Source organism: Pseudophryne corroboree, chromosome 8 (genome assembly GCF_028390025.1).
Source record: "Pseudophryne corroboree isolate aPseCor3 chromosome 8, aPseCor3.hap2, whole genome shotgun sequence".
Classification (NCBI taxonomy): domain Eukaryota; kingdom Metazoa; phylum Chordata; class Amphibia; order Anura; family Myobatrachidae; genus Pseudophryne; species Pseudophryne corroboree.
This window is the reverse complement of record NC_086451.1, coordinates 438,536,592-438,562,188: the sequence shown is the minus strand read 5'-3', so window position 1 is coordinate 438,562,188 and position 25,597 is coordinate 438,536,592. Positions and strand designations below refer to the sequence as shown.

Sequence of the window (25,597 nt, the reverse complement as noted above, 5' to 3'; positions counted from 1 at the left end):
GGAGCTGGAACCTGGAAAACAACCACAGGAGAGAGACAAACTGGAACTAGGTTTGACAACCAAAGCACTGACGCCTTCCCTGCTCAGGCACAGATTATTTATACCTACAGCAAGGAAGGGATTGGCTAGGCAATTATGCAGATTAACAATGCAGACAGCAGATTGGTGGAAATGAACAGATGACAGAATCCAAGATGGCTGCACCCATGCAGACACTTGGAGGGAAGTTTGGTTTGTAATCCATGTGGGAACTTTAACAGTAAACAGGAGACGCCAGACTGATGAGTGCACATCCAAACCACGCGGGCACAGCGGAGGCCGCTGCTGACGTAATCGCCACTCTGACATCCTGCATGCAGAAACTCAGGGACAGCGGCGGAGGCCGCGGGAGACGCCATTCCGGATGTAACATGGCGCCGCGGTGACCGCGTCTCAGAGTGACAGGAGAGGAGGCAGGAATGTGAACATCAGTATAACAGATGGGATCCGGTCCTGGAACGCTGAGCCAGCCTTAGGAGGCATCTGAAGGGTAAGTAATGGCGTCCAGATACCCGGATCGTGACATGCATAAAGGCATACTTTCCCTTTGATACTATTTGCAATGTTCCTAACAAAGTGACTAGATGCACCTCGCTGCCCGTGCCAAGCGATTACAGATTGGTTTTGAGTCTCACGGGACCTGGCCAATAGGGGATTCCCTCTTACCATCAGTAACCGCCTGTACTGACTCTACCTTACTGTGCAGTGGGCGGGTATTTTGCGGCCACCACCAGGCTCCTCCCTCCGGCACCTGAAAACACTTGCTGCTGTGTATGCGTGGACACACTGCTGGCACACCTCCTGTGTCAGTTGACTCCAGGATCACTTGATCACTGACCTGGACCAGGCCCTGCACGGTAGTTAGCCATGCAGGGGGAGCTAACGCGGCACCCGGCCACTCCAAGATTTTAATAAGCAGTAGCACTGGTCCAAGTACAGATCCCTGGGGTACACCACTTGAATTTATGTTCCTTGAGGACAGTATATGGTAATTATATATGTAAAGTTTATATTTGCTGACGTTCTGGCTGCCCCCTCCAGGAAAGGGCAGTCAGGTCAGTACAGCAGGGGCAGTGCACGGGGCGTGTCATCAAAAAGGGCACAGGAGGTTGTACGGAGGATGTGGTTTTTGCAATAACATTATCATGGAAGAACCCCCCACCCCATCGAGATTATCAGCATTACACAGCAGGGGGTATAGCTATGATGACCCAGTTCAGCAGGAATCACATCATTGCCCAGCTAAGTAACAGGTAGCGCCGGCTGCGGGAGTCTTTAACACTTTTATCACCTCCTGATTTTCGGGAGCCTCCGGCCCGCACCGGGAGAGTAGACTAGTAAAGTTATGTACTTGTCTATATTAGTCTGTAACTATGCAATTTGTTGTATATTTCACCCCTGAGTACAGTACTATGGATCCTTTGTAGTGTGTTATAAATAATACAATAATCTCTATATATAAAATTATAAATGCGATTTTGATCCGATTGTCCGTTTGGGCGTTATCGTTCACACAACACAAGCCACTCATCGGTAATGACGTCACTATGTCAACCCCCTTTTCATCCCCAAAGGGGAGGTTTTTTAAATTCTGATTTCGTAGTTTTCCTATTTCCCACCTGCAGAATATCTATGTTACATATCAGCATCCTAACATATCGGGAAGTAGGAGAATTAGTGATGAGTCAGTGAGTGAGTGCTTTTACATATACAAAAAAAATAAATAAATATATATATATATATATATATATATATATATACTGAGTTACTCAGAGCAAATACTGTACAATGTATTTCCAGGATTGGCATATAGTTTGTTTGCTTTCTATGGCTAACAACTGGGTGGAACGTTTTTTGCTAGCAGAGGGACTTTGGTTAAAAAGGATCTAGCACATAGGAGGGAGAGCACAGCGGATAAGAGACTTGCTGTATACTGCAGTTACTCCAGAACCCACTGAGAATGAACAAGATTGCAATTACGCTTTTAGCCCTTCTGACTTTTCATTTGGGTAAGTGAACATAGGAAAATAAAATTGATCACGTAAACTTAAAAAAAAAAAAATATCTAAAATCTGATTGTTTTTAATTTAATTATAAGAAAATCTACATTTCTGTGAGTGGCAATAGATTACACCTCTAAATTGTAGATATATGCGCTGATCCAGTGTTTCTCAAACTCGGTCCCCAGAACCCCACACAGTTCATGTTTTGCAGGTCACCCAGCAGGTGCACAGGTGTAGTCATTACTCACTGACGCATTTTTAAACATCCGCAGCTGGAGCTGTTTATTTCACAGGATTCTGTGAGGAGACCTGGAAAACATGAACTGTTTGGGGTCCTGTGGACCGAGTTTGAGAACCTGTGCTCTAATCAATAGTTTCTCAGACACAGTCCTCAAGGACGCCCAACAGTTCACGTTTTCCAGGTCTCCTCAGAGAATCACAAGTGAAATAATTAGCTCCACCTGTGGACCTTTTAATATGTGTCAGTGAGTAATGACTACACCTGTGCACCTGCTGGGTGACCTGGAACATGTAACCTGATTGGGGTCCTGAGGACCGAGTTTGAGAACCTACAGTATGCTCTAATCCACAGGTTCTCAAACTCGGTCCTCAGGACCCCACACGGTGCATGTTTTGCACGTCTCCTCACAGAATCGCAAGTGAAATAATTATTTCCACCTGTGGACCTTTTAAAATGTGTCAGTGAGTAATTGATACACCTGTGCACCTGCTGGGTTACCTGCAAAACATGCACTGTGTGCAGAGGCGTCACCAGGTGTGGTGACACCCGGTGCGCACCCCTGATAGCAAAAAGGAGGCGTGGCCGTCCAGCTAGGGGGCGTGGCTTCACAGGGAAACTGCCATCGTCACTCTGGGGGCGTGCCCAGCATCTCCGGAGATGCTGGGCTTCCCCCAGAGACGGTCTCAGTGTGCTGTCGGCTCCTCTGCTATGACAGGAGCCGGGTGCTGTAGCGGAATTTCACACTGCAGCACCTGGCTCCTGTCACTGCGGAGGAGCTGACATTTGGTGTCACCCCCTCCAGCTGTCACACCCGGGTGCGGGCCGCACCCCCCGCACCCGCCTTGTGACGCCACTGACTGTGTGGGGTCCTGAGGACCGAGTTTGAGAACCACTGCACTAATCAATTACGTTTGTGAGAATGGAGGAAAATAGTGAAGTGAACATAGAAACGTTCTCATAATGAGATAAAAGTTTAACATTGTTATACTGAAGTGGGTTTCAGTCGGACTCAGGGGGTTATTTAGGTTGGATTGCAGACTCTGCTGTAATCCTTTTTTTTAGCATGCTGGGGGCGACCAGCATGTTGACCAGGCTGCCCAGTGGCTGTGACCACAATTTAATTGCAGTCGCAGCAAATGTGGACGACCCCCTGCCTCCGCAGTGCGGCTGCTAAAGCAGGCGCACTGCCGCCATCTTTTCCTTCAGAGCGGCTGTGTGTGATGTCATGCAATTTCCCCAAATATTGCCACTGACCCACCCCCATTTTCCCCCCCACCGCCCTTGCAATGGTCCGTCTGCGCTTCCAGTTAATTAGGTAGAGGCGTTCGCAGCCAATGCGATTGACCGCACAAATGCAGGATGGGACCAGCGCGTGCACACTATCGCCGCATAGGAGGAAATTGCGGTCCCTGAATAACCCCCTCAGTCCTCAGGACCCCAGACAGCTGATGTTTTCCTATCAATAACAAAAAAAATGACTTTTGTGATGGTGATCCACCGGGTAGTGGCACACACTTTTGTGCCTTGAATGCAAAATAGATTTTTCTTTGGACATGAAAATAAAATAAAGAACACAATAGTGTAATATGTTCACACCAATAGTCCCAGTGATAGTTTCTGTAAAGGGGAGGTGTGTTGATAGAAGACCCTTCACCGTTTAAATATAGAAGTCGATGATAGCGTACCATACTTTTCCATCATTGTCCAATATTGGAGATCCAAAGAAAAATCAATTCTGCATTCAACAGACAAAATTTTGCTACCTAGCAGGTGCACAGGTGTACCCATTACTCACTGATGCATTTTATAAGATCCACAAGTGGAGCAAATTATTTCACTTGTGATTCTGTGAGGAGACCTGGAAAATTATATATATTAGAAAGAAACATCTTTTTTTGTATTATTCTAATTATTTTTATAGTCAAAACTCTGGAGTGAAAACTCTATAGCAGGTGAAGCAGTGCCTTCCCTGACTATCTTTACCACACATCTGATAAAAACTCACCAAATTTCCAGCAGTATATACTGCTGCACCTGTGTATAATGCCCACATGTGTATACTGCTGCACTTGTGTATGATGCCAACATGTATATACTGCTGCACATGTGTCTAATACCCACATGTATATACTGCTGCACCTGTGTCTAATACCCACGTGTGTATACTGCTGCACCTGTGTCTAATACCCACATGTATATACTGCTGCACCTGTGTCTAATACCCACATGTATATACTGCTGCACCTGTGTCTAATACCCACATGTATATACTGCTGCACCTGTGTATAATGCCCACATGAGCCCTTGGCTACATATATTGTGTGTAATACCCCTTTTCCACTAGAAGTCTCGGGTCTGACCCGGGATTTGGAACACGGTTCCAAGCCAGGTCAGACCCGAGACGGACCCCTTTTCCACTACGGCGCCGAACCGGGAATATCCCTTGTAGGCACCGTTTACTCTGCCCCCGGGTACAGTGTCTTCTGCCCAGCACTTGGAGATGACGTCATCTCCAAGCGCCGGGAAAACTGGCAGATTGGGACCCCCGGGGCATGACCTTGGTCCATTAGGCCACGCCCCCAATTCCATGCTGCCCACTGTCATGCTGGGGGAAGCCCAGCACTCTGGAAGCTGCTGGGCTGCCCCCAGCCTCCGGCACACGCTTTCCCGGCCAGCACTGCTGTCTGCATAGCAGGAGAGACAGCAGCGCTGACAGCATGCGTTGTCCCCGCCCAACCTCCCGACCGCCTGCGAGACCCTGTGGTCAGGAAGGTATGGGATCTTCACATGCTGTAAATGGGTCCCGTGTCGGCTGACACGGGTAATCCGTTTACACTACACCTTACCCATACTTGCCTACCTGACCCTCTCCATGAGGGAGAAAATGCTCTGTTGCTGGACTTTCCTGGTAATGTATGATTGCCATCACCTGTGGTGAAACACCTTTCTTATCAATTACCTAGCTCACCACAGGTGATGGCAATCATACATTACCAGGAAAGTCCAGGAACAGAGCATTTTCTCCCTCATGGAGAGGGTCAGGTAGACAAGTATGGATAAAGTACCAACCAATCGGCTTCTAATTTTAATTTTTCAAGCATACCCTGTGAAGTGACAGAAGCTGATAGGCTCTCTCCAAGGCATGAAACATCTCCTAAGGGTTTGTGAATATAAACTGTAATGTTAGTAATTATTCCGTGTGATGCATGTTTGAGTATGGGTGGTGTTAGGGTGTGAAAATTGGTCTTGGGATTTATCTTGTTTGGTAAAACATCAGCACTAAGGGAAGCTCAGAAAAGATTTCCATAATACAAAAGGACTATTTATTTTTACCGTGTGAGTCTTAGATTTTTTCCGCTTTAAGATCCTGAATCACGCTATGGTTAACTTTCCATCTATTGTGTAAGTGTCAACCCTCCCTAGTGCTGATATATACATTGTATTACAATTAGTAAACAGTCTTGGAGGCAGATAACTTGGATGGAGATAAAGTACCAACCAGTCAGCTCCTGTCATTTTTCAGGTACTTTAACTCCGGCCACTTTATCTCTCTCCAAGGCTTACTTAGTACATAGACACCTAAATCTGGCATGTTCTGTCAATGTACTGTAAAGGGGGGTACACACGGAGAGATCCGTGCTTAAAATCTAAGCAATCTTGCTAGAATGCTTAGATTTTAAGCACGGATCTGCCGTGTGTATGCCGCCAGCGATAGCGATGCGCGGCCCCGCACATCGCTATCGCCGGTGCTAGATTGAGCCTGCATGCAGGCTCAATCTAGTGGGCCGCTCACTTCACCGTTGTGTGAAGTGAGCGGCCACCCGTCGGCTTTCCCCCTCGCTCAGCACATCGCGCTGTGCTGAGCGCCGGGAGAGATGTGTGCTGAGCGCCGGGAGAGATGTCTGTGTTAAGATCGCTCAGCACACATCTCTCCCGTCAGTACCCTCCTTAAGTATTGTAAGTGATATTTCATATCTATCTGAAATCTGATTAATAAAAGTACCTTACCTTTACATGTATTGTTTGTGTGTCCAACTACTGCAACTAAGAACACCTGGTTTCCTTTTAATAAAACTAGCAAATTAGCTATAAGAGAGAAGCAATGTAGGTTGGGAGGGGGGGGGGGCAGCACTCCACTTGTCCACGTTTGCACTCCTCATTTGGACGATTGCACCACCTCTCCCCTGCTGGTGCCCCAAAGCCCTCCGCCTCTCAGGGTACCCACCAAGCCTAACTTTACCCCTGGAAGAATCTTTTCTGGACAATTCTAAGAGTATATGTATTACTTTGTGAAGGTAACCTTCTGCAAGGAATTGGAAATCTACTAATACACTATGTAGACAAAAGTGATTGGACAGTGACAGCAAATAGATCAATGAGACAGAATTGCTGTCAGTACTTTTTAGGTCCACCACATGTAGTGATTACTGCAAGCACCCTTCTTGGCAGACTGTCCACATGCAGTTAAAATGCAGACGAACGGGATCTTGGCGGTCGAAATACAGTACCGATGCCGGAATCCCGTACGACGGCATGAGGCCGGTGTAAAAATCCAGACGGAGCTCAGGATTCCGGCATCAAAACACCAACACCTGGAACGTTCTTTTAGTGGGGTGCACTCGCGTCCTGCCACGGGGGGGGGGGGAGGAGGCATCCCGTCCATCGTACCGAATCTGTTCACAGTCCCGCAGCATAACACCTCCACCTCCATGCTTTACTGTAGGTACTGTACGCTCTGGCATCAGACGCTCTCCTGGCAATCCCCAAATCCAAACATGCCCATCTGATCTGAAAAGTGTAAATTGTGATTTGTCACTCTAACACTTGGCGCCATTGTTACACTGTTCAGTTTTTGCGCTCTTTACACCATCGTAAGCACTGGGTTGCATTCTTCTTTTAGATTATGAGCAGCTGCTCGCCCATAAGATCCAAATGCACGGGCCTCCTTACGAACTGTTGTTGTCGAAACCCGCCACAAACAGGTGTCGGCGGCAGGAGCACATGCAGGGGTGTACAATCACTTCTGTCTACAGTATGGGTCTTCAAACTGCGGCCCTCCAGCTACTGTGGAACTACATATCCCAGCATGCCTTGCCACAGTTTTGCTATTAAGACATGCTAAAACTGAGGCAGGACATGCTGGGATGTGTAGTTCCACAGAGGCTGGAAGGGCACAGGTTAAAGGCCCATGGTCTACATAGTGTAGCTTATCAAACAAGGAGCCTAATTCTGAGTTGATCGCAGCAGCAATTTTGTTAGCAGATGAGTAAAACCATGGTGGTCATTCCGAGTTGTTCGCTCAGTAAATTTCATCGCATCGCAGCGATTTTCCGCTTAGTGCGCATGCGCAAAGTCCGCACTGCGACTGCGCCAAGTAATTTTGCTATGAAGTTAGGATTTTTACTCACGGCTTTTTCATCGCTCCGGCGATCGTAGAGTGATTGACAGGAAATGGGTGTTACTGGGCGGAAACAGGCCGATTTATGGGCGTGTGGGAAAAAACGCTACCGTTTCCGGAAAAAACGCAGGAGTGGCTGGAGAAACGGGGGAGTGTCTGGGCGAACGCTGGGTGTGTTTGTGACGTCAAACCAGGAACGACAAGCACTGAACTGATCGCAGATGCCGAGTAAGTCTGAAGCTACTCTGAAACTGCTAAGAAGTTTGTAATCGCAATATTGCGAATACGTCGCTCGCAATTTTAAGAAGCTAAGATTCACTCCCAGTAGGCGGCGGCTTAGCGTGTGCAACTCTGCTAAAATCGCCTTGCGAGCGAACAACTCGGAATGACCTCCCATGTGCACTGCAGGGGGGGGCAGATATAACATGTGCAGAGAGAGTTAGATTTGGGTGGGGTGTATTCAAACTAAAATCTAAATTGCAGTGTAAAAATAAAGCAGCCAGTATTTACCCTGCACAGAAACAATATAACCCACCCAAATCTAACTCTCTCTGCACATGTTACATCTGCCCCCCCCCCCCCCCTGCAGTGCACATGGTTTTGCCCAATTGCTAACAAACTTTCTGCTACGATCAACTCAGAATTACCCCCAAGATCAGATGTGTGTGCCTAGGCTACAAAGCAATTCTCTGACTACTTTAAAAGAAAGACCGCGTAGGGAACATACTGTGACCATAGCGGCATAAACGCACCGTCGGGGGTTCCGCAGCGCTGCTCAATGCATCACCTTGGCTTGGAAGGGGTTAATGTTTTGTGGTGGGAGGAACGTGGAGAGGGTCCGAGGGGCTGATTGGCTGGATCATGTATAGGGGCTGGCCTGTCATACATATAGGCTGCTGACAGGATACTTCCTCCCTCTTTTCAGCTCTTCTCTTGACTGTAAGTATTGATCTCATTTAATATATCCTACACCCTTATTCTCTCTCATACTTCTAACATATCCCTTTCTACTTCTTTCACTCCCTCTCCTCTGTTCTTTTACTGTCTATATTCCCACTTCTCCTTCTTTACCCTTCTATTCTTACCTGGGTAATAGTTGCTCTGTGCCTCCCCTATGGCCGCCAGAATGTCAGCTCGCACCGCTGTCCCCCGCCCGGCTCCTGGACTTCCTGAGGTCCAGCCAGCCCGGGGAGTGCCTGCTGCGGCTGCCGGAGAGGTTTTGGGCGTGTGCGGCCGGCCTCAGCGGCCCGCCCGTGCTCCCCCGCGAGTGCGCTCTCCGTCCCCGCTGCTAGCCGCGGCGGGGGACGGAGCGCGGGGGATAGAGGGCGCACGCGGCGGCTTGCCAGGGACGGTGCTCTGCTGTCCCTGAGCCCGTCGCTAGGCGCCACCAGCAGCAGCTCCGATCACGTGGGGCCGGGACGGAGCTCCCGGCCCGTGGATCGGCGGCTGGCTGCCACCAGGGGGCGCTACTGTGCCCGAAATGTTTATTTTAAATAAAATAAAATAAAAATAAATAAAATCAAAAAAATAAATAATAATAATGAAATAAATAAATAAATAAAAAGGGGGGGAACCCACGGACCTCCACTACTGGGGTTACTGGCCGGGCGGGGGGTCTCGTGGCTGCCTGACACATGCAGTCTAGGCAGCGACTGTGTGCGGCTTCTCATACTGCCAGCTGGGGGGCTCGATGAGGCCAGACACATCTGGCCGCCGCCCCCCCCTTCGGCCAGTCAGGTCCGGCCTGCGCCCTCCCCCGACAGAGCGGGGTGTCGCCCCCGCTCTGCGGTTTTACATCCCCCGTTGCCAGTTGCGGATAGGGCAGGGCCGGTTAGAAGAGGGCGTTCTGCAGCCCTCCTGACCTCTCCTGTCGTGGTTGGACTCGTGATGCCGGCCCCTCCCGCCGGCTAGTGGCCCGCTTTGTACTGCCGCCAGCCGTCAACTTGCAGCCCTACCGGTTTCATACGGGGGCGGCGGGCGACGACAGTGGCGAGCGATCAGTCCCTCCCCGCGTCCAGATGTCTAATTCCGTAGCTGCAGCGGACAGCACTCAGCCGACGTTGAGCCGCCTCTTTCTAGTTCTGGCGACTCTCCGGCTTCGCCTCCAGGGGCCTTTCTCCCGACGGGAGGTTTGTGTACCTCCCGTGGGGCGCGCGAATCATGTGACGCTTCTCATTTTAGAGCCCCTGTCACGGCGGCTGATCCCGTGGTGAACGCCACCACCTTGTCCGCTATTTGTGCTGCTGCCGTGTCGACGGTAGCTCCCTTGTTATCCTCCGTACCCGGGAGACCGGGATGGGCCGCCGCCTTTTGACAGATAACAATGCGCAATCTCTCCTGTCCTCTGGCGTGACGGTCGCCCCGCCTGACCCACTCCCCACGGCTGCGGGTCCGTTTGGGGAACGGGGGAACATTGTCGCTTTTGTTTCCCCAGCCGCAGACGCCGGGCCAGGAATGGAGTCAGTCGACGCATCTACAAGAGTACGGCGGCTGCTGGGACGGACGGAGTTCCCCCTCTTACTGGTGAGTCTTCATCGGGCCCTGACTGGTCCGACGGGAGCGCAGTTACCCCGGTAGTGGGGGGGGGGGAACTAGTACTCAGTCCCGCTCCTCTCGCAGCAGCAACAGTGTGCGCTGGGGTACCGGCAAGCGCGATAGGCGCAGTGGCACGTACTCTTCCCTTGCCTCCACATCCTCGGAGGGTGTGTCCCCTTCCTGCGACAGTTTGCAGGGTCAAAAACGCAGCGAGCTACGGCATTCAACCTATTCCGCCTCGCCAGTGTCGGGGGAGTAGTACACTGTTCTCTGTGCCAACACGGCAGTGCACCGTGGTCTCCGGTCTGGGACCGGATCCGTAAGGGCCTATCGGCTTATATTTTGCTCTTACTAGTGATGCTCGTATAGCCTTGCTTTCGGCTAAGCAAAAGGGCCGGAACAGCGAGGACGCTTTGCGCTCCTACACGACTTGAGTTAGGTGCATGTTGATCTTGTCGGCGTGTTACTCAGAGTCGCGCCTGGTCGAACACATGAACATTGTGCGCCTTCAATTCCTTATACACGTGCTGTACCATACTTGGCGGCGTTACTACTGGAACTTCCGGGGCAAACAGCATGGGCGGCAGATCTATACCTTCGGTAAAAAGGATGTGGGAGTACAGCAGGAACAACGGGTTCCACGACCGGCATCTCATTCTGCCAGCTTTTGCGGTGGTTCATGGCGCGCGGGGGCGTGGTTAATTCTTCACTTTCAATCCTGCCCACTGCGGTTTGGGGCGGGGGTGTCGCATTCGTCACTCCTGCATCAGCTGTGGCGTAAGGCACGGGATCAAGGACTGCCCCAGTACACGGCACAGGGGTAATTCCGGCCCGCTGAGCCGCGCTCCTGCGGCCCCAAGCGTTGGCCACAGCCCCCTCCCCAATTAGACTTCGAGCGCTCATACCCTGGCTGTGACGGCTCACGCGGCCGGTGGACGCCCTATTCTTACCTCGGGTTTTCGCACCTAGTTGCCTATTGCCGATACATGGTCTGGCGGATCACGGGGCTAGTACGAACTTGCATTCGGCTCGGTAGTTTCCGGGTGTGCTCCGGCTTAAGGTTGCGGCCGATGATAGGCTTCGTCATCCATCTTACCTGTCCTCTCGGGTCATCTGTTAATACGGCTATCCCTATTATCAGGTAGGGTCATTTACCTATTTGTAAGTTTGATTCGACCATAGATGCCATTCGGTCGTTTGGTCCGGGGGCGGCTATGTGTAATTGGACATCGCGTCAGCATTTCGCTCCTTCCGCTGCACCCTTCCGCCTTTCGATTATGGGTTTTCAACTGGATGATGGCTAATATATCCATCGCTGCCTCCCTGTGGGGTTTTTTCTCTCTCGTGCGCTGACTTTGCAAGGTGCAGATCTTTCCTCCACTGGGGCCGCAGCAAGCGGCGGGCCAGCGGGGTATGTCGCACTACCTGGATGATTTCTTTGCTCGGCCCACCTGGCTCTGTTCGCTGCGTCGTCTTGCTGCGGTGGCCGTTGGCAGGGTCCCTCCGTTTACCTCAGGATTCAGAAGGATACGGTCGGGGGTCTCGAAGGCTCCTTGGGGACACGGTGTTGCGTCTTCCCGATGGCTTCCTTTATGAGCTCACCGTGGACAAGCTTACTCTACAACAGGCGCAATCCTTCTTGGGCCTGTTTCTTTTTGCTTGGAACGTTATCCCAATGGGTAGAGTTTTGCTGTGGGAAATTGGAATGGGCGACAGTTTGGATTGGACACCCTCATCATTTTCTTAGTTAGCACCCACGGGATTTACGTATTTGGACGGTTTTCTAGTTCGTTTCCCCTCCTCTCTGGAGTTTTCACGGACGCCTCTGGTGCTTGCGATTCTTGCTGTTGCTGGATGTTTTTTCCCATATTGGGCACAGTGGCGCTCTGGCGCTATGCCCTGCATAACAGACAGGTGGCCTTCTGGTGCGACCATTTGGGCGTGTTTTTTTTGCCATCATTAGGCAGGAGTCCACATCCTTGCTGGACTGCGGGTCTTCGCGCAGATAGTCTTGCTATGCTGGGTGAACAACATTACGTTGTGAGACCAGCATGTCCCAGCCGAGCGCAACTAAATTGATGATACCCTTTCTCGCGGCGACTGGCAGTGGTTTCGGCAGTTAGCTCCTGCAACTTTAATCCAGGGGGACTTCTGTCCTGCTTCTGTGTGCGGATTGGAGGATTTAACCCACAGGTCTTTGGCTCCTGCGCTACCTTCTGGAGAGGGGCCATAGTGGGTAAGACCCCTCACAAGGCAGATGGCCCATAGTTGCTTTGGATTCGGGATGGCTGGGATGGTGGCAGAAGGCCGATCCCATAACATCTGGGTAGCAGGCCCTCAGGGATAGTGGCATAAGGCCGATCCCATAACATCTGGGTAGCATGCTCTCAGGGATGGTGGCAGAAGGCCGATCCCATAACATCTGGGTAGCAGGCCCTCAGGGATGGTGGCAGAAGGCCGACCCCATAACATCGGGGTAGCAGACCCTTGGCGATGGTGGCAGAAGGCCGATCCCAGAACATCTAGGGTAGCAGGCCCTTAGGGATGGTGGCAGAAGGCCGATCCCAGAACATCGGGGCAGATGGCCCTCCAACATTTAGGTTATTATTTCAATTATGATTTTGCGATATCTTATTTTCCTGAGATGTCTGCTGTCTGCTCTGTGGCCCATAACATCTGGGTAGCAGGCCCTCAGGGATGGTGGCAGAAGGCCGATCCCATAACATCTGGGTAGCAGGCCCTCAGGGATGGTGGCAGAAGGCCGACCCCATAACATCGGGGTAGCAGACCCTTGGCGATGGTGGCAGAAGGCCGATCCCAGAACATCTAGGGTAGCAGGCCCTCAGGGATGGTGGCAGAAGGCCGATCCCAGAACATCGGGGCAGATGGCCCTCCAACATTTAGGTTATTATTTCAATTATGATTTTGCGATATCTTATTTGCCTGAGATGTCTGCTGTCTGCTCTGTGGCCCATAACATCTGGGTAGCAGGCCCTCAGGGATGGTGGCAGAAGGCCAATCCCATAACATTTGGGTAGCAGGCCCTTAGGGATGGTGGCAGAAGGCCGATCCCAGAACATCGGGGCAGAAGGCCCTCCAACATTTAGGTTATTATTTCAACTATGATTTGAGATATTTTATTTTCCTGAGCTGTCTGCTTCCTGCTATGTGTGATAAATATTTTCAACCGTCCCTTAGTTAGACAGGGAGTTTTTTAATACAAGTTTAGATTTAATAGGCCTTCCTTTCAGTCAATAAAGGCCGTCGACGCACGCCCCGAAGGTTTGGGATTTTGGATTCAGCGCGCACGATACGGGGATACGATATTGGGGATACGGGTTCGCCTCTTCATGGTGGCCTTTACGATGTCCTTTCCACGGTACGTTCAGGGTGGGTGAGCTGGGGTCCGTCTCTCGGACTTCAGCCTCACCCGTGCTGGCGGCCTGCGTCGTCATATGCCCCGACTGTTTGTGGTGTCGGATTCAGCGCTCCAAGACGGACGTAGTCGGCAGGGGGCTGTGGGTTCGAATGTGTCAGGCTCATGCGCGGGGCATTTGTCCAGTGCCCGCGGCCCGGGCTTGTTCGTCCCTTCGGCCTCCAACGCCCACCGGGTAGCTCGTCCATCGTGACGGTTCCCCGTTGTCCAGATATCACTCCCGGTCGGTTTTGGAACGTTGTTTTTTGTACCTGGGTCTATCTCCGGCCGACACTGGGACTCACTCTTTCCGCATCGGCGCTGCGCCAGCAGCCGCTGCGGCGGGTTGGTCCGAAGTCGAAGTCCGGGCACTGGGTAGGTGGAGGTCTGGTGCAGTCATACGCTATATCAGGCCTTTTCCTCCCAGTGCGCCCCTTTGAGGACTAGCCGCTCGCCGCAGTTGCACTTTGCGATTGCGGGGGCCTTGAGGAATTTTAGTTTTATCGTTGGTTTTAATTACGGCTTTTGCCGGCTAACGAAGTTTTGTGTTTTTGCCTCAAGTCAAATTGGGCAACCCTTCCCCCCAAAACCCCCTCCCCGTTAGGGACGCAGTTAGGTTGCCCATCTACTACTCATACTATATTTATTTTGCTTATTAACCCGCGTCACACCCTTCTTTTGCAGGACGGCGGTTAGGTCCGCACTTTATATGATTTGATGGCCATTCATACATCTACGGGCTGTTCGTGTCTGGCCTGGCCCGGCCAAAGCTGCGGTCTGTTCGCTGGTGGGGGCGTAGAGGCCTCCGCCGGTGATGGCCTGCGGGACTGACTCCGGGCGGCACCCACGGCCGGCTGGTATACTGATCTTCTTGGGGGACCTTATTCACATTCTTAGGTACCTTTAGGTAGTTTTTCTTGGGTTTCGTTGCATTAGTCCGTATTCTACTTTTATGTCTCTTTAGTTAGTTTTGTTCTGCTTCTTAGGTCCCTTTAGTTAGTCTTTTCGGAGTAGGTGGCGGTGGCAGGTTGGTAACCTGGCAGTTGGCCGGTTTCTGAACGGTTACTTAATTTTGAGTTCAAGGTTAGTAAGTTTGGGTGTACTTTTAGGTAAATTTTATAGTTTTATAATTAGTTTACGGGCATCGCTTTACCAAGTGGGTCCATATAACTGGTATAAACATATGTGGATGGCGGGGCCGGTGGCCCAATTTTTACCATGTAGGGGCGGAGCGTACCTCCGTCCCTGCAACTGTTGGTGGGCAGGGGTAGTGGCAGAAGGCCGACCCCTGTCCTTGGATTTTTGATTTTCGATGTCTGGGATGGAGGCAGGAGGCCGATCCCGGAACATCTGGGGCAGAAGGCTCCCTCACACATATGTTTTTTATTGCTTGTTTTTCTGTATTATAACATTGATCACCCATGTTACGTTTATCATGCTTAACCGTTCTTCTCCCCGCCACCTTAGTTAGAGAGGGAAGTCTGCATTTTAGTTTTAGTATTTAATAGGCCTTCCTCTCAGTCAGAAAATAAAAGCTGACCCCTTTCACGCAAATTACAGTTGTTGTGTCTTTATTTTATAAGATAAGTGTGCTTGAGTGGCGCGTGGATGCATCTGACGTGTGAGGTTTAATAAATGATTGTGAAAAGCCACAGCGCAAGGGATTCAGCAGAAGTTGGGTAATTTGGGTAGGCTTATTTCCTTTATTGCTTTGGAGAGTGAAATGACTGCATAGGAATAGAGAGAGTTAAACCTCCTGTGAGGGGTGGACCTAACTGTGAGGAAAAGTACAGCCCATGGTAGAGAGGGGAGGGTTCAGTATATATAGGGACCGCTAGGCCAGCTTGGTCTCTCTTGCTGCTGAATTGCCTTGGTGAGTGCTGCATTGCAGAATCACTAGACTTTTAGCTAGTTTTACTTTAGCTTTGCATTACACTGTGTTCTCTTTTGCACCCTCCTTCAATTCACACACTGCTTGAGATGGCCGCCTCTCGCCCTCACCGAGCCGCCGGGACCCCAGCTCGCTACCGCTCATCAGGCGGTGGGGCTGGGCCCGAGGATGGACTGGCTGGCCCTGCTGCCGGCTACCCATCTTCCGGGGCCGACGCGGGCGCCAGTGCAGCGGTGGCTCAGCGGACTCGGTCCTCCTTGCCGCTGGTTTCCGGTCCGGTGTTACCGGCCGGGCGCGGGCGGCAGGGAGGGCTGGGGGCACGGGCAAGACGCCCGGAGGTGGCCGGGCTTCGGCCCTCACCTCCGGGTGCAGTCTTTGCGGCTCCGGTGCTGGTTTCAGGTGCCCGCGGGCGCGCGCATGCGCGCCAAGTTGGGCGGCCGACGGAGGCTGCCGGTTCACCTCCCCTCTCTTCCCCCTTGTCGCGGCCACGAGGTGGTGCCGGGCGAGGGGGGCGGAGCGGGCGGACGGCGGTGGTGAGTCGGACGAGGCCTGACGCGGGGTCTCGTCCGACGGTCCTCTCAGCGGGGCCCAGTAGTGGAGGGTTAGTGGCAGGAAGCGGTGGGCTGCGCGCACAGGGTGTGCGCACGCCCGTGCTCTCAACAGGTGGCGCCGTTCACGCACGTGGGCGCACAGCGGCGCCACTGGTATCCTCATCTCCCCTGCTGCCTCCCTTGCAGGCGGAGTCCGGCAGGAGCAGCGCTAGCGACGAGCAGCAGGCACAAGTTGGGGGCAATGACTGGTGGGGGACCGCGCCGCTTGTGGTGAGGGGCGCCAGCGGTTCCCCAGCGGGCCAGTCGGAGCTTCGGCCATCGGGCCCCGTGTTGGCGCCTGCCAGGCAAGGAGGCGCCCGGCAGGCCGCCACCACCGCAGTGACTTTTGGGGGGGTCAGGACCCCTCCGGAGAGTTGGCGTCGGCCCTGTCAACGGTGGTGGCGGCAGTGACTTTTGGGGTGGGTCAGGACCCCTCCGGATAGTTGGCGTCGGCCCTGTCAACGATGGTGGCGGCATTGGTCCCGCTGGCCGCTGCCGCATCCCCGGGGGCGGAAAGGCATTCCGGCACGCGCGCGGTAGCGGGCGCGGTAGCGGGCGTGTCCGGTGCGCGCCAGGGGTCGGCGGCTCAGCGAATTGCTCGCACTTGCCGTGATCTGGGGGCGGCCGCGGCGCAGCTGGGACACCATCCCGTGCGGGACGAGCGGGGGCGCAAGGTGGGGATACCTTCGCCCCGGAGTGCTAGGCATGCGCCCCAAGTGGTTCCTGGGTCCTTTGCTCCGTCTTCTTCTTCAGGTGATCGCGATGAAGTTGAGGTGGTTGGGAGTGACGAGGAGGATTTCGCAGTTTCCACACCGGAGGATTCCCAGTCCGAGCAGTCGACAGCATCAGGTGAGGTTGAGCAGTCGGCGTCTGGCTCCAGCACGCGCTCCAGTTCTCTCAGTTCTTCCTCTTCTTCTTCCTTGTTGTCGCTGGCGTCCGAAGTCAGTAGCACAACTAGGGCGAAAAAGCGTGCGACAAAATACGCCAAGAGGGCGGCGGGGCAGCAGGAGAGGCGGAAGAGACGTAAGCGGCTTAACGAGGACGCTCGCAGGGCCAAGAAGCGCCGGGATTTGCCTGGGGTAGTCCACTGCGATTACACTGCCGTGCTGCGGGGGTTGCGGGATAGCTGCCGTAGGAAGATCTGCAGGGGCGATTACGTTGATATGTTCGTCCTGACGAAGGACGCAAAGAAGGACTATAAGTCAGCGGCAGCTAAGAAGGGCATCGGAGCTGAGGCTTTCCGTACCTTCGACAACTGGCTGGCCGGATTCTGCGTCTTTGCGGCTTGTTACCTAGAAGATAGGCCTGACGAGCATATGAACGTCATTAGATAGATACCTGCACTTAATACACGATATGCAGCGCACATCGTCAGGCATCGAATGGCGGATGTATGACGAGAAATTCCGGGAGAAACAGGACTGCTTGCAGGTGATTGACTTTGGTTGCAAGGACGTGGAAGTCTGGCTCCAGGTCACCCAGACTTCTCAACCCGCTAGGGAGCCCCGGAATCCGGGGGCTGACGGGCACCGCGCAGGGTCGTCGGCCCAAGGGACCGGCGCGGACGGCGAACCGGGCAAGACAGGTAGATTGGCCGTCCGTGGGGGGGGGGGGGGGGGGGCAGGCTGCCACGAAAGGGAAGTGCTTCGCATTTAACAATGTGTCCTGTTCCGTCGGCAAGCAGTGTCGGTTTCGACATTTGTGCTTGCAATGTGGCGGCTCCCACCCAGCCTCTACCTGTTTTAAAGGCAGTCGCTAGGGTGCGCGGGGTAAGCAAAGTTACGCAAGACCCGGCGCAAGCGGGAGCGCTCCGCAGGGTACCAACGCCAATTAATTTGGATGCAATGGCCAAATGGTTGGATTGGTATCCAAATAGTGCAGACGCTCAGTTTTTGTTTCAGGGTTTTCAGTTTGGTTTTCACTTGCCTGTTGCGAGCGAGGTATCAGTCCGGGCTCACCGGAACCTCCAGTCTGCTCGCACCTTGCCGTCGGTTCTGCGCGAGAAAGTGGATAAGGAGGTACGGCTGGGCCCGTTTAGCTCACCCCCCGGTGGATGACTTGGTCATCTCCCCAGTGGGGGGTAGTCCCCAAGAAGACTCCAGGTGCCTTTCAGCTCATTCAGCATCTTTCTTACCCGTCAGGGTCGTCGGTCAACGACGCGATACCACCGGCTCATTGCTCGGTGGTGTACCAGTCGTTTGATGAGGCGCTAGAGTTGGTCCGTAGTTACGGCCCCGGGACCCTGATGGCTAAGATCGATGTGGAATCCGCGTTTTGATTGCTACCGTTACATCCAGACTCATTCCGTTTTATGGGTTTTCGGATCGGAGCGGAGTATTTAATCGACAAATGTTTGCCGATGGGATTTTCCGTTTCCTGCTCGTTTTTTGAACGGTTTAGCACATTTTTACATTGGTGCGTGGAGTCTTCGTAATGGAGTTGCGCATTACCTCAATGATTTCCTGTGTGTGGGTCCGGCAAATTCGCCACGCTGCAGCGACTTGCTGTTCAGCATCCGAGCTCTGTTTTTTCACTTTGGCGTTCCTGTGGCCGAGGATAAAATGGAGGGGCCGGTTTCCTGTTTGTCATTCTTGGGGATCGAAATCGTCACGGTAGCGGGATCGTGTCGCCTGCCTCAGGCCAAGGTTGCGAAGCTAACTGCCAGTTTGTAAGGTCGCGCAAAGTCACGCAGCGGCAGGCGCAGTCCTTGCTGGGCCTTTTGAACTTTGCTTGTCGGGTAATCCCGATGGGCAGGGTTTTCTGCCGGAAGCTGGAGAGGGTGACTGCGGGGTGTGCCAGGCCGCATCATTTCATTCGCTTGTCCTCCGAGATTAAGAGGGACTTGGCCGTATGGGCCTAGTTCCTGGGGGACTTCAACAGGGTGCGTATCTGGCAGGCCCCAACGGTCAACAGTGCTCGACTGCAGCTGTTTACCGACGCAGCGGTTTCCTCTCGGTTCGGTTGCTACCTTGAGGGATCTTGGGGCGTAGCCTCGTGGCCGGAGGAATGGCATTGCGAGGGTTTAACTAAGGACCTTTTGCTGCTGGAGCTTTTCCCCATTATGGTGGCGCTGGAGGTTTGGGGCGATCGTCTGGCTCATCGCAGCATCTTGTTTAGATGTGACAATCTGGGCGTGGTGCATGTGATCAATAACCAGAGGGCGAAGTCGCTGGTGGTTCTGAGGGTGCTGGGGCGGTTGCTGCTGACATGCTTGCATAAGAATGTATGGTTCCGCGCGCAGCATGTGACTGGTCTGGAGAACGGAATTGCTGACGCGTTGTCCAGAGGTCAGTGGAAGAGATTTCGTTTGTTGGCACCCGAGGCCGATGAGCAGGGGTTTCAATGTCCCGGTTATGTCTGGCAGGTGATCGGGCCGGACTGGAGGGTCTAGCGATGCGGTCAGTGGCTCCGAACACGCTCAAGGCTTACGGACAAGCTTGGAGCGAGTGGGAGGAGTTTGTCCGAGGACGAAGTCAAGAAGGTAAGAGCGGGCATCGGATGATGCTTTCTTTTATTTGGCAGCTGTTTGTTACGGGTAGGTCCAGAGCGGTGGTGTCCCGGTACTTCGGAATTTCGTTCTTTAATAAAATCAAGGGTGTCCCTGACATGACAAAGAGCGGGCTTCTGCTTAAGGCGATGAAGGGGTGGGCACGCATGACGCCAACGCCGCCTGATAGGCAGCGGCCCATCGACGCGGCCTTGCTACCGGCTGTCATCAAGGCGGTTGGCGGTATCGCGTCGTCTATTTTTGAATCGCTTCTGTTCTGGTTGGCGTTCTCCATGGCTTACCACGGAGCCTTTCGGGTTTCGGAGCTGGTAGCGCCATCTAAGCGAGCAGATTCGTGCATGCTTCTCGAGGACGTGGTAGTGGGTGAGAGGTCCTTGCTGTACAGATTGCGTCGCTCTAAGAAGGACCAAAGTAGGTAGAGGTCGTTGGGTCACCTTGGTTTCGTCGCTGGAGGAGAGCATTTGCCCGGTGAGGTTGGCATCGAAATATGCGGCAGTTCGGCCCGGTGGGCGGGGGTCGTGGTTGCTGCATTATGACGGTCTGCCCTTGACGAAATATCAGTTTCGTTGGATGCTGGGTCGCTGTCTGGCGAGCTTGGGCCTTCCACCCGCTGCTTTCAGGACGCATTCCTTCCGCATCAGGGCTGCGACGTCGGCGGAAATCCAGGCCATGGGGTGATGGAAGTCGTCGAGTTACAGACGATATATTCGCCCCGTTACATGATTTGTTTGTTTGACTAACGGTTCTGTTTAATTGTAGTTGTATAAGTTCATGTCGTAAAGTAGGGATGAGCGGGTTCGGTTCCTCGGAATCCGAACCCGCCCGAACTTCATGTTTTTTTACACGGGGCCGAGCGACTCGGATCTTCCCGCCTTGCTCGGTTAACCCGAGCGCGCCCGAACGTCATCATCCCGCTGTCGGATTCTTGCGAGGCTCGGATTCTATCGCGAGACTCGGATTCTATATAAGGAGCCGCGCGTCGCCGCCATTTTCACACGTGCATTGAGATTCATAGGGAGAGGACATGGCTGGCATCCTCTCCGTTTCTAGAGAAGAGAGTGAGACAGTAGAGAGAGACACAGTAGTAATTTTGGGGAGCATTAGGAGGAGTACTAGTTAGGTTACTTGCTGAAGTGATAGATAGTGTGACTGTATATTATCTGACTTGTGGGGAAGACACTGACAGTGGGGAGCAGTTAGAGTCTGAGAGCAGGACTCAGGAGTACATATAACGTACAGTGCACACTTTTGCTGCCAGAGTGCCACACTGCCATTGTGACCACACTGACCACCAGTATAATATATATTGTGATTGTCTACTTAGGAGTACTACTTGCAAGTTGCTGATAGTGTGACCAGTGACCTGACCACCAGTCACCACCAGTTTAATATATATATATATATATATATATATATATATAAAATTGTATATAATATATATATAATATTGTATACCACCTACCCGTGGTTTTTTCTTTTTCTTTCTTCTTTATACATACTACTATAGTAGCTTACTGTAGCAGTCTGCGGTGCTGCTGAGCTGACAGTGTCCAGCAGGTCCGTCATCAGTCATTACATAATAAATATATATACCTGTCCGGCTGCAGTACTAGTGATATTATATATATATATATATATATATATATATATATTAATTTCATCTCCTTATCATCCAGTCTATATTAGCAGCAGACACAGTACGGTAGTCCACGGCTGTAGCTACCTCTGTGTCGGCAGTCGCTCGTCCATCCATAATTGTATACCACCTACCCGTGGTTTTTTTTCTTTCTTTCTTCTTTATACATACTACTATAGTAGCTTACTGTAGCAGTCTGCGGTGCTGCTAAGCTGACAGTGTCCAGCAGGTCCGTCATCAGTCATTACATAATAAATATATATACCTGTCCGGCTGCAGTACTAGTGATATTATATATATATATATATATATATATATATATTGATTTCATCTCCTTATCATCCAGTCTATATTAGCAGCAGACACAGTACGGTAGTCCACGGCTGTAGCTACCTCTGTGTCGGCAGTCGCTCGTCCATCCATAATTGTATACCACCTACCCATGGTTTTTTTTTCTTTCTTCTTTATACATACTACTATAGTAGCTTACTGTAGCAGTCTGTGGTGCTGCTGAGCTGACAGTGTCCAGCAGGTCCGTCATCAGTCATTACATAATAAATATATATACCTGTCCGGCTGCAGTACTAGTGATATTATATATATATATATATATTGATTTCATCTCCTTATCATCCAGTCTATATTAGCAGCAGACACAGTACGGTAGTCCACGGCTGTAGCTACCTCTGTGTCGGCAGTCGCTCGTCCATCCATAAGTATACTAGTATCCATCCATCTCTATTGTTTACCTGAGGTGCCTTTTAGTTGTGCCTATTAAAATATGGAGAACAAAAATGTTGAGGTTCCAAAATTAGGGAAAGATCAAGATCCACTTCCACCTCGTGCTGAAGCTGCTGCCACTAGTCATGGCCGAGACGATGAAATGCCAGCAACGTCGTCTGCCAAGGCCGATGCCCAATGTCATAGTACAGAGCATGTAAAATCCAAAACACCAAATATCAGTAAAAAAAGGACTCCAAAATCTAAAATAAAATTGTCGGAGGAGAAGCGTAAACTTGCCAATATGCCATTTACCACACAGAGTGGCAAGGAACGGCTGAGGCCCTGGCCTATGTTCATGGCTAGTGGTTCAGCTTCACATGAGGATGGAAGCACTCAGCCTCTCGCTAGAAAACTGAAAAGACTCAAGCTGGCAAAAGCACCGCAAAGAACTGTGCGTTCTTCGAAATCCCAAATCCACAAGGAGAGTCCAATTGTGTCGGTTGCGATGCCTGACCTTCCCAACACTGGACGTGAAGAGCATGCGCCTTCCACCATTTGCACGCCCCCTGCAAGTGCTGGAAGGAGCACCCGCAGTCCAGTTCCTGATAGTCAGATTGAAGATGTCAGTGTTGAAGTACACCAGGATGAGGAGGATATGGGTGTTGCTGGCGCTGGGGAGGAAATTGACAAGGAGGATTCTGATGGTGAGGTGGTTTGTTTAAGTCAGGCACCCGGGGAGACTCCTGTTGTCCGTGGGAGGAATAGGGCCGTTGACATGCCTGGTGAAAATACCAAAAAAATCAGCTCTTCGGTGTGGAAGTATTTCACCAGAAATGCGGACAACATTTGTCAAGCCGTGTGTTGCCTTTGTCAAGCTGTAATAAGTAGGGGTAAGGACGTTAACCACCTCGGAACATCCTCCCTTATACGTCACCTGCAGCGCATTCATAATAAGTCAGTGACAAGTTCAAAAACTTTGGGCGACAGCGGAAGCAGTCCACTGACCAGTAAATCCCTTCCTCTTGTAACCAAGCTCACGCAAACCACCCCACCAACTCCCTCAGTGTCAATTTCCTCCTTCCCCAGGAATGCCAATAGTCCTGCAGGCCATGTCACTGGCAATTCTGACGAGTCCTCTCCTGCCTGGGATTCCTCCGATGCATCCTTGCATGTAACGCCTACTGCTGCTGGCGCTGCTGTTGTTGCTGCTGGGAGTCGATGGTCATCCCAGAGGGGAAGTCGTAAGCCCACTTGTACTACTTCCAGTAAGCAATTGACTGTCCAACAGTCCTTTGCGAGGAAGATGAAATATCACAGCAGTCATCCTGCTGCAAAGCGGATAACTGAGGCCTTGACAACTATGTTGGTGTTAGACGTGCGTCCGGTATCCGCCGTTAGTTCACAGGGAACTAGACAATTTATTGAGGCAGTGTGCCCCCGTTACCAAATACCATCTAGGTTCTACTTCTCTAGGCAGGCGATACCGAGAATGTACACGGACGTCAGAAAAAGACTCACCAGTGTCCTAAAAAATGCAGTTGTACCCAATGTCCACTTAACCACGGACATGTGGACAAGTGGAGCAGGGCAGGGTCAGGACTATATGACTGTGACAGCCCACTGGGTAGATGTATGGACTCCCGCCGCAAGAACAGCAGCGGCGGCACCAGTAGCAGCATCTCGCAAACGCCAACTCTTTCCTAGGCAGGCTACGCTTTGTATCACTGCTTTCCAGAATACGCACACAGCTGAAAACCTCTTACGGCAACTGAGGAAGATCATCGCGGAATGGCTTACCCCAATTGGACTCTCCTGTGGATTTGTGGCATCGGACAACGCCAGCAATATTGTGTGTGCATTAAATATGGGCAAATTCCAGCACGTCCCATGTTTTGCACATACCTTGAATTTGGTGGTGCAGAATTTTTTAAAAAACGACAGGGGCGTGCAAGAGATGCTGTCGGTGGCCAGAAGAATTGCGGGACACTTTCGGCGTACAGGCACCACGTACAGAAGACTGGAGCACCACCAAAAATGCCTGAACCTGCCCTGCCATCATCTGAAGCAAGAAGTGGTAACGAGGTGGAATTCAACCCTCTATATGCTTCAGAGGTTGGAGGAGCAGCAAAAGGCCATTCAAGCCTATACAATTGAGCACGATATAGGAGGTGGAATGTACCTGTCTCAAGCGCAGTGGAGAATGATTTCAACGTTGTGCAAGGTTCTGCAACCTTTTGAACTTGCCACACGTGAAGTCAGTTCAGACACTGCCAGCCTGAGTCAGGTCATTCCCCTCATCAGGCTTTTGCAGAAGAAGCTGGAGGCATTGAAGGAGGAGCTAAAAGGGAGCGATTCCGCTAGGCATGTGGGACTTGTGGATGGAGCCCTTAATTCGCTTAACAAGGATTCACGGGTGGTCAATCTGTTGAAATCAGAGCACTACATATTGGCCACCGTGCTCGATCCTAGATTTAAAACCTACCTTGGATCTCTCTTTCCGGCAGACACAAGTCTGCAGGGGTTCAAAGACCTGCTGGTGACAAAATTGTCAAGTCAAGCGGAACGCGACCTGTCAACATCTCCTCCTTCACATTCTCCCGCAACTGGGGGTGCGAGGAAAAGGCTCAGAATTCCGAGCCCACCCGCTGGCGGTGATGCAGGGCAGTCTGGAGCGACTGCTGATGCTGACATCTGGTCCGGACAGAAGGACCTGACAACGATTACGGACATGTCGTCTACTGTCACTGCATATGATTCTCTCACCATTGAAAGAATGGTGGAGGATTATATGAGTGACCGCATCCAAGTAGGCACGTCAGACAGTCCGTACTTATACTGGCAGGAAAAAGAGGCAATTTGGAGGCCCTTGCACAAACTGGCTTTATTCTACCTAAGTTGCCCTCCCACAAGTGTGTACTCCGAAAGAGTGTTTAGTGCCGCCGCTCACCTTGTCAGCAATCTGCGTACGAGGTTACTTCCAGAAAATGTGGAGAAGATGATGTTCATTAAAATGAATTATAATCAATTCCTCCGTGGAGACATTGACCAGCAGCAATTGCCTCCACAAAGTACACAGGGAGCTGAGATGGTGGATTCCAGTGGGGACGAATTGATAATCTGTGAGGAGCGGGATGTACACGGTGATATATCGGAGGATGATGATGAGGTGGACATCTTGCCTCTGTAGAGCCAGTTTGTGCAAGGAGAGATTAATTGCTTCTTTTTCGGTGGGGGTCCAAACCAACCCGTCATTTCAGTCACAGTCGTGTGGCAGACCCTGTCACTGAAATGATGGGTTGGTTAAAGTGTGCATGTCCTGTTTATACAACATAAGGGTGGGTGGGAGGGCCCAAGGACAATTCCATCTTGCACCTCTTTTTTCTTTCATTTTTATTTGCGTCATGTGCTGTTTGGGGAGTGTTTTTTGGAAGGGCCATCCTGCGTGACACTGCAGTGCCACTCCTAGATGGGCCAGGTGTTTTTGTCGGCCACTAGGGTCGCTTAGCTTACTCACACAGCTACCTCATTGCGCCTCTTTTTTTCTTCTTTGCGTCATGTGCTGTTTGGGGAGTGTTTTTTGGAAGGGCCATCCTGCGTGACACTGTAGTGCCACTGCTA

The 25,597-nt window shown here is 51.8% G+C and overlaps 1 protein-coding gene across 1 annotated transcript in view; it reads left to right on the top strand.

The window, feature by feature from the left end:
• Nucleotides 1-1,908: 1,908 nt before the first annotated feature.
• The window catches only part of LOC134947937 (lymphocyte antigen 6B-like), an 80,434-nt gene continuing 56,745 nt past the window's right edge, over nucleotides 1,909-25,597 (top strand). The window contains exon 1 of the mRNA XM_063935741.1: nucleotides 1,909-2,048. Coding sequence (XP_063791811.1) covers nucleotides 2,000-2,048 — 49 coding nt within the window. The 5' untranslated portion in view covers nucleotides 1,909-1,999. The remainder of the gene's footprint in view (nucleotides 2,049-25,597) is intronic.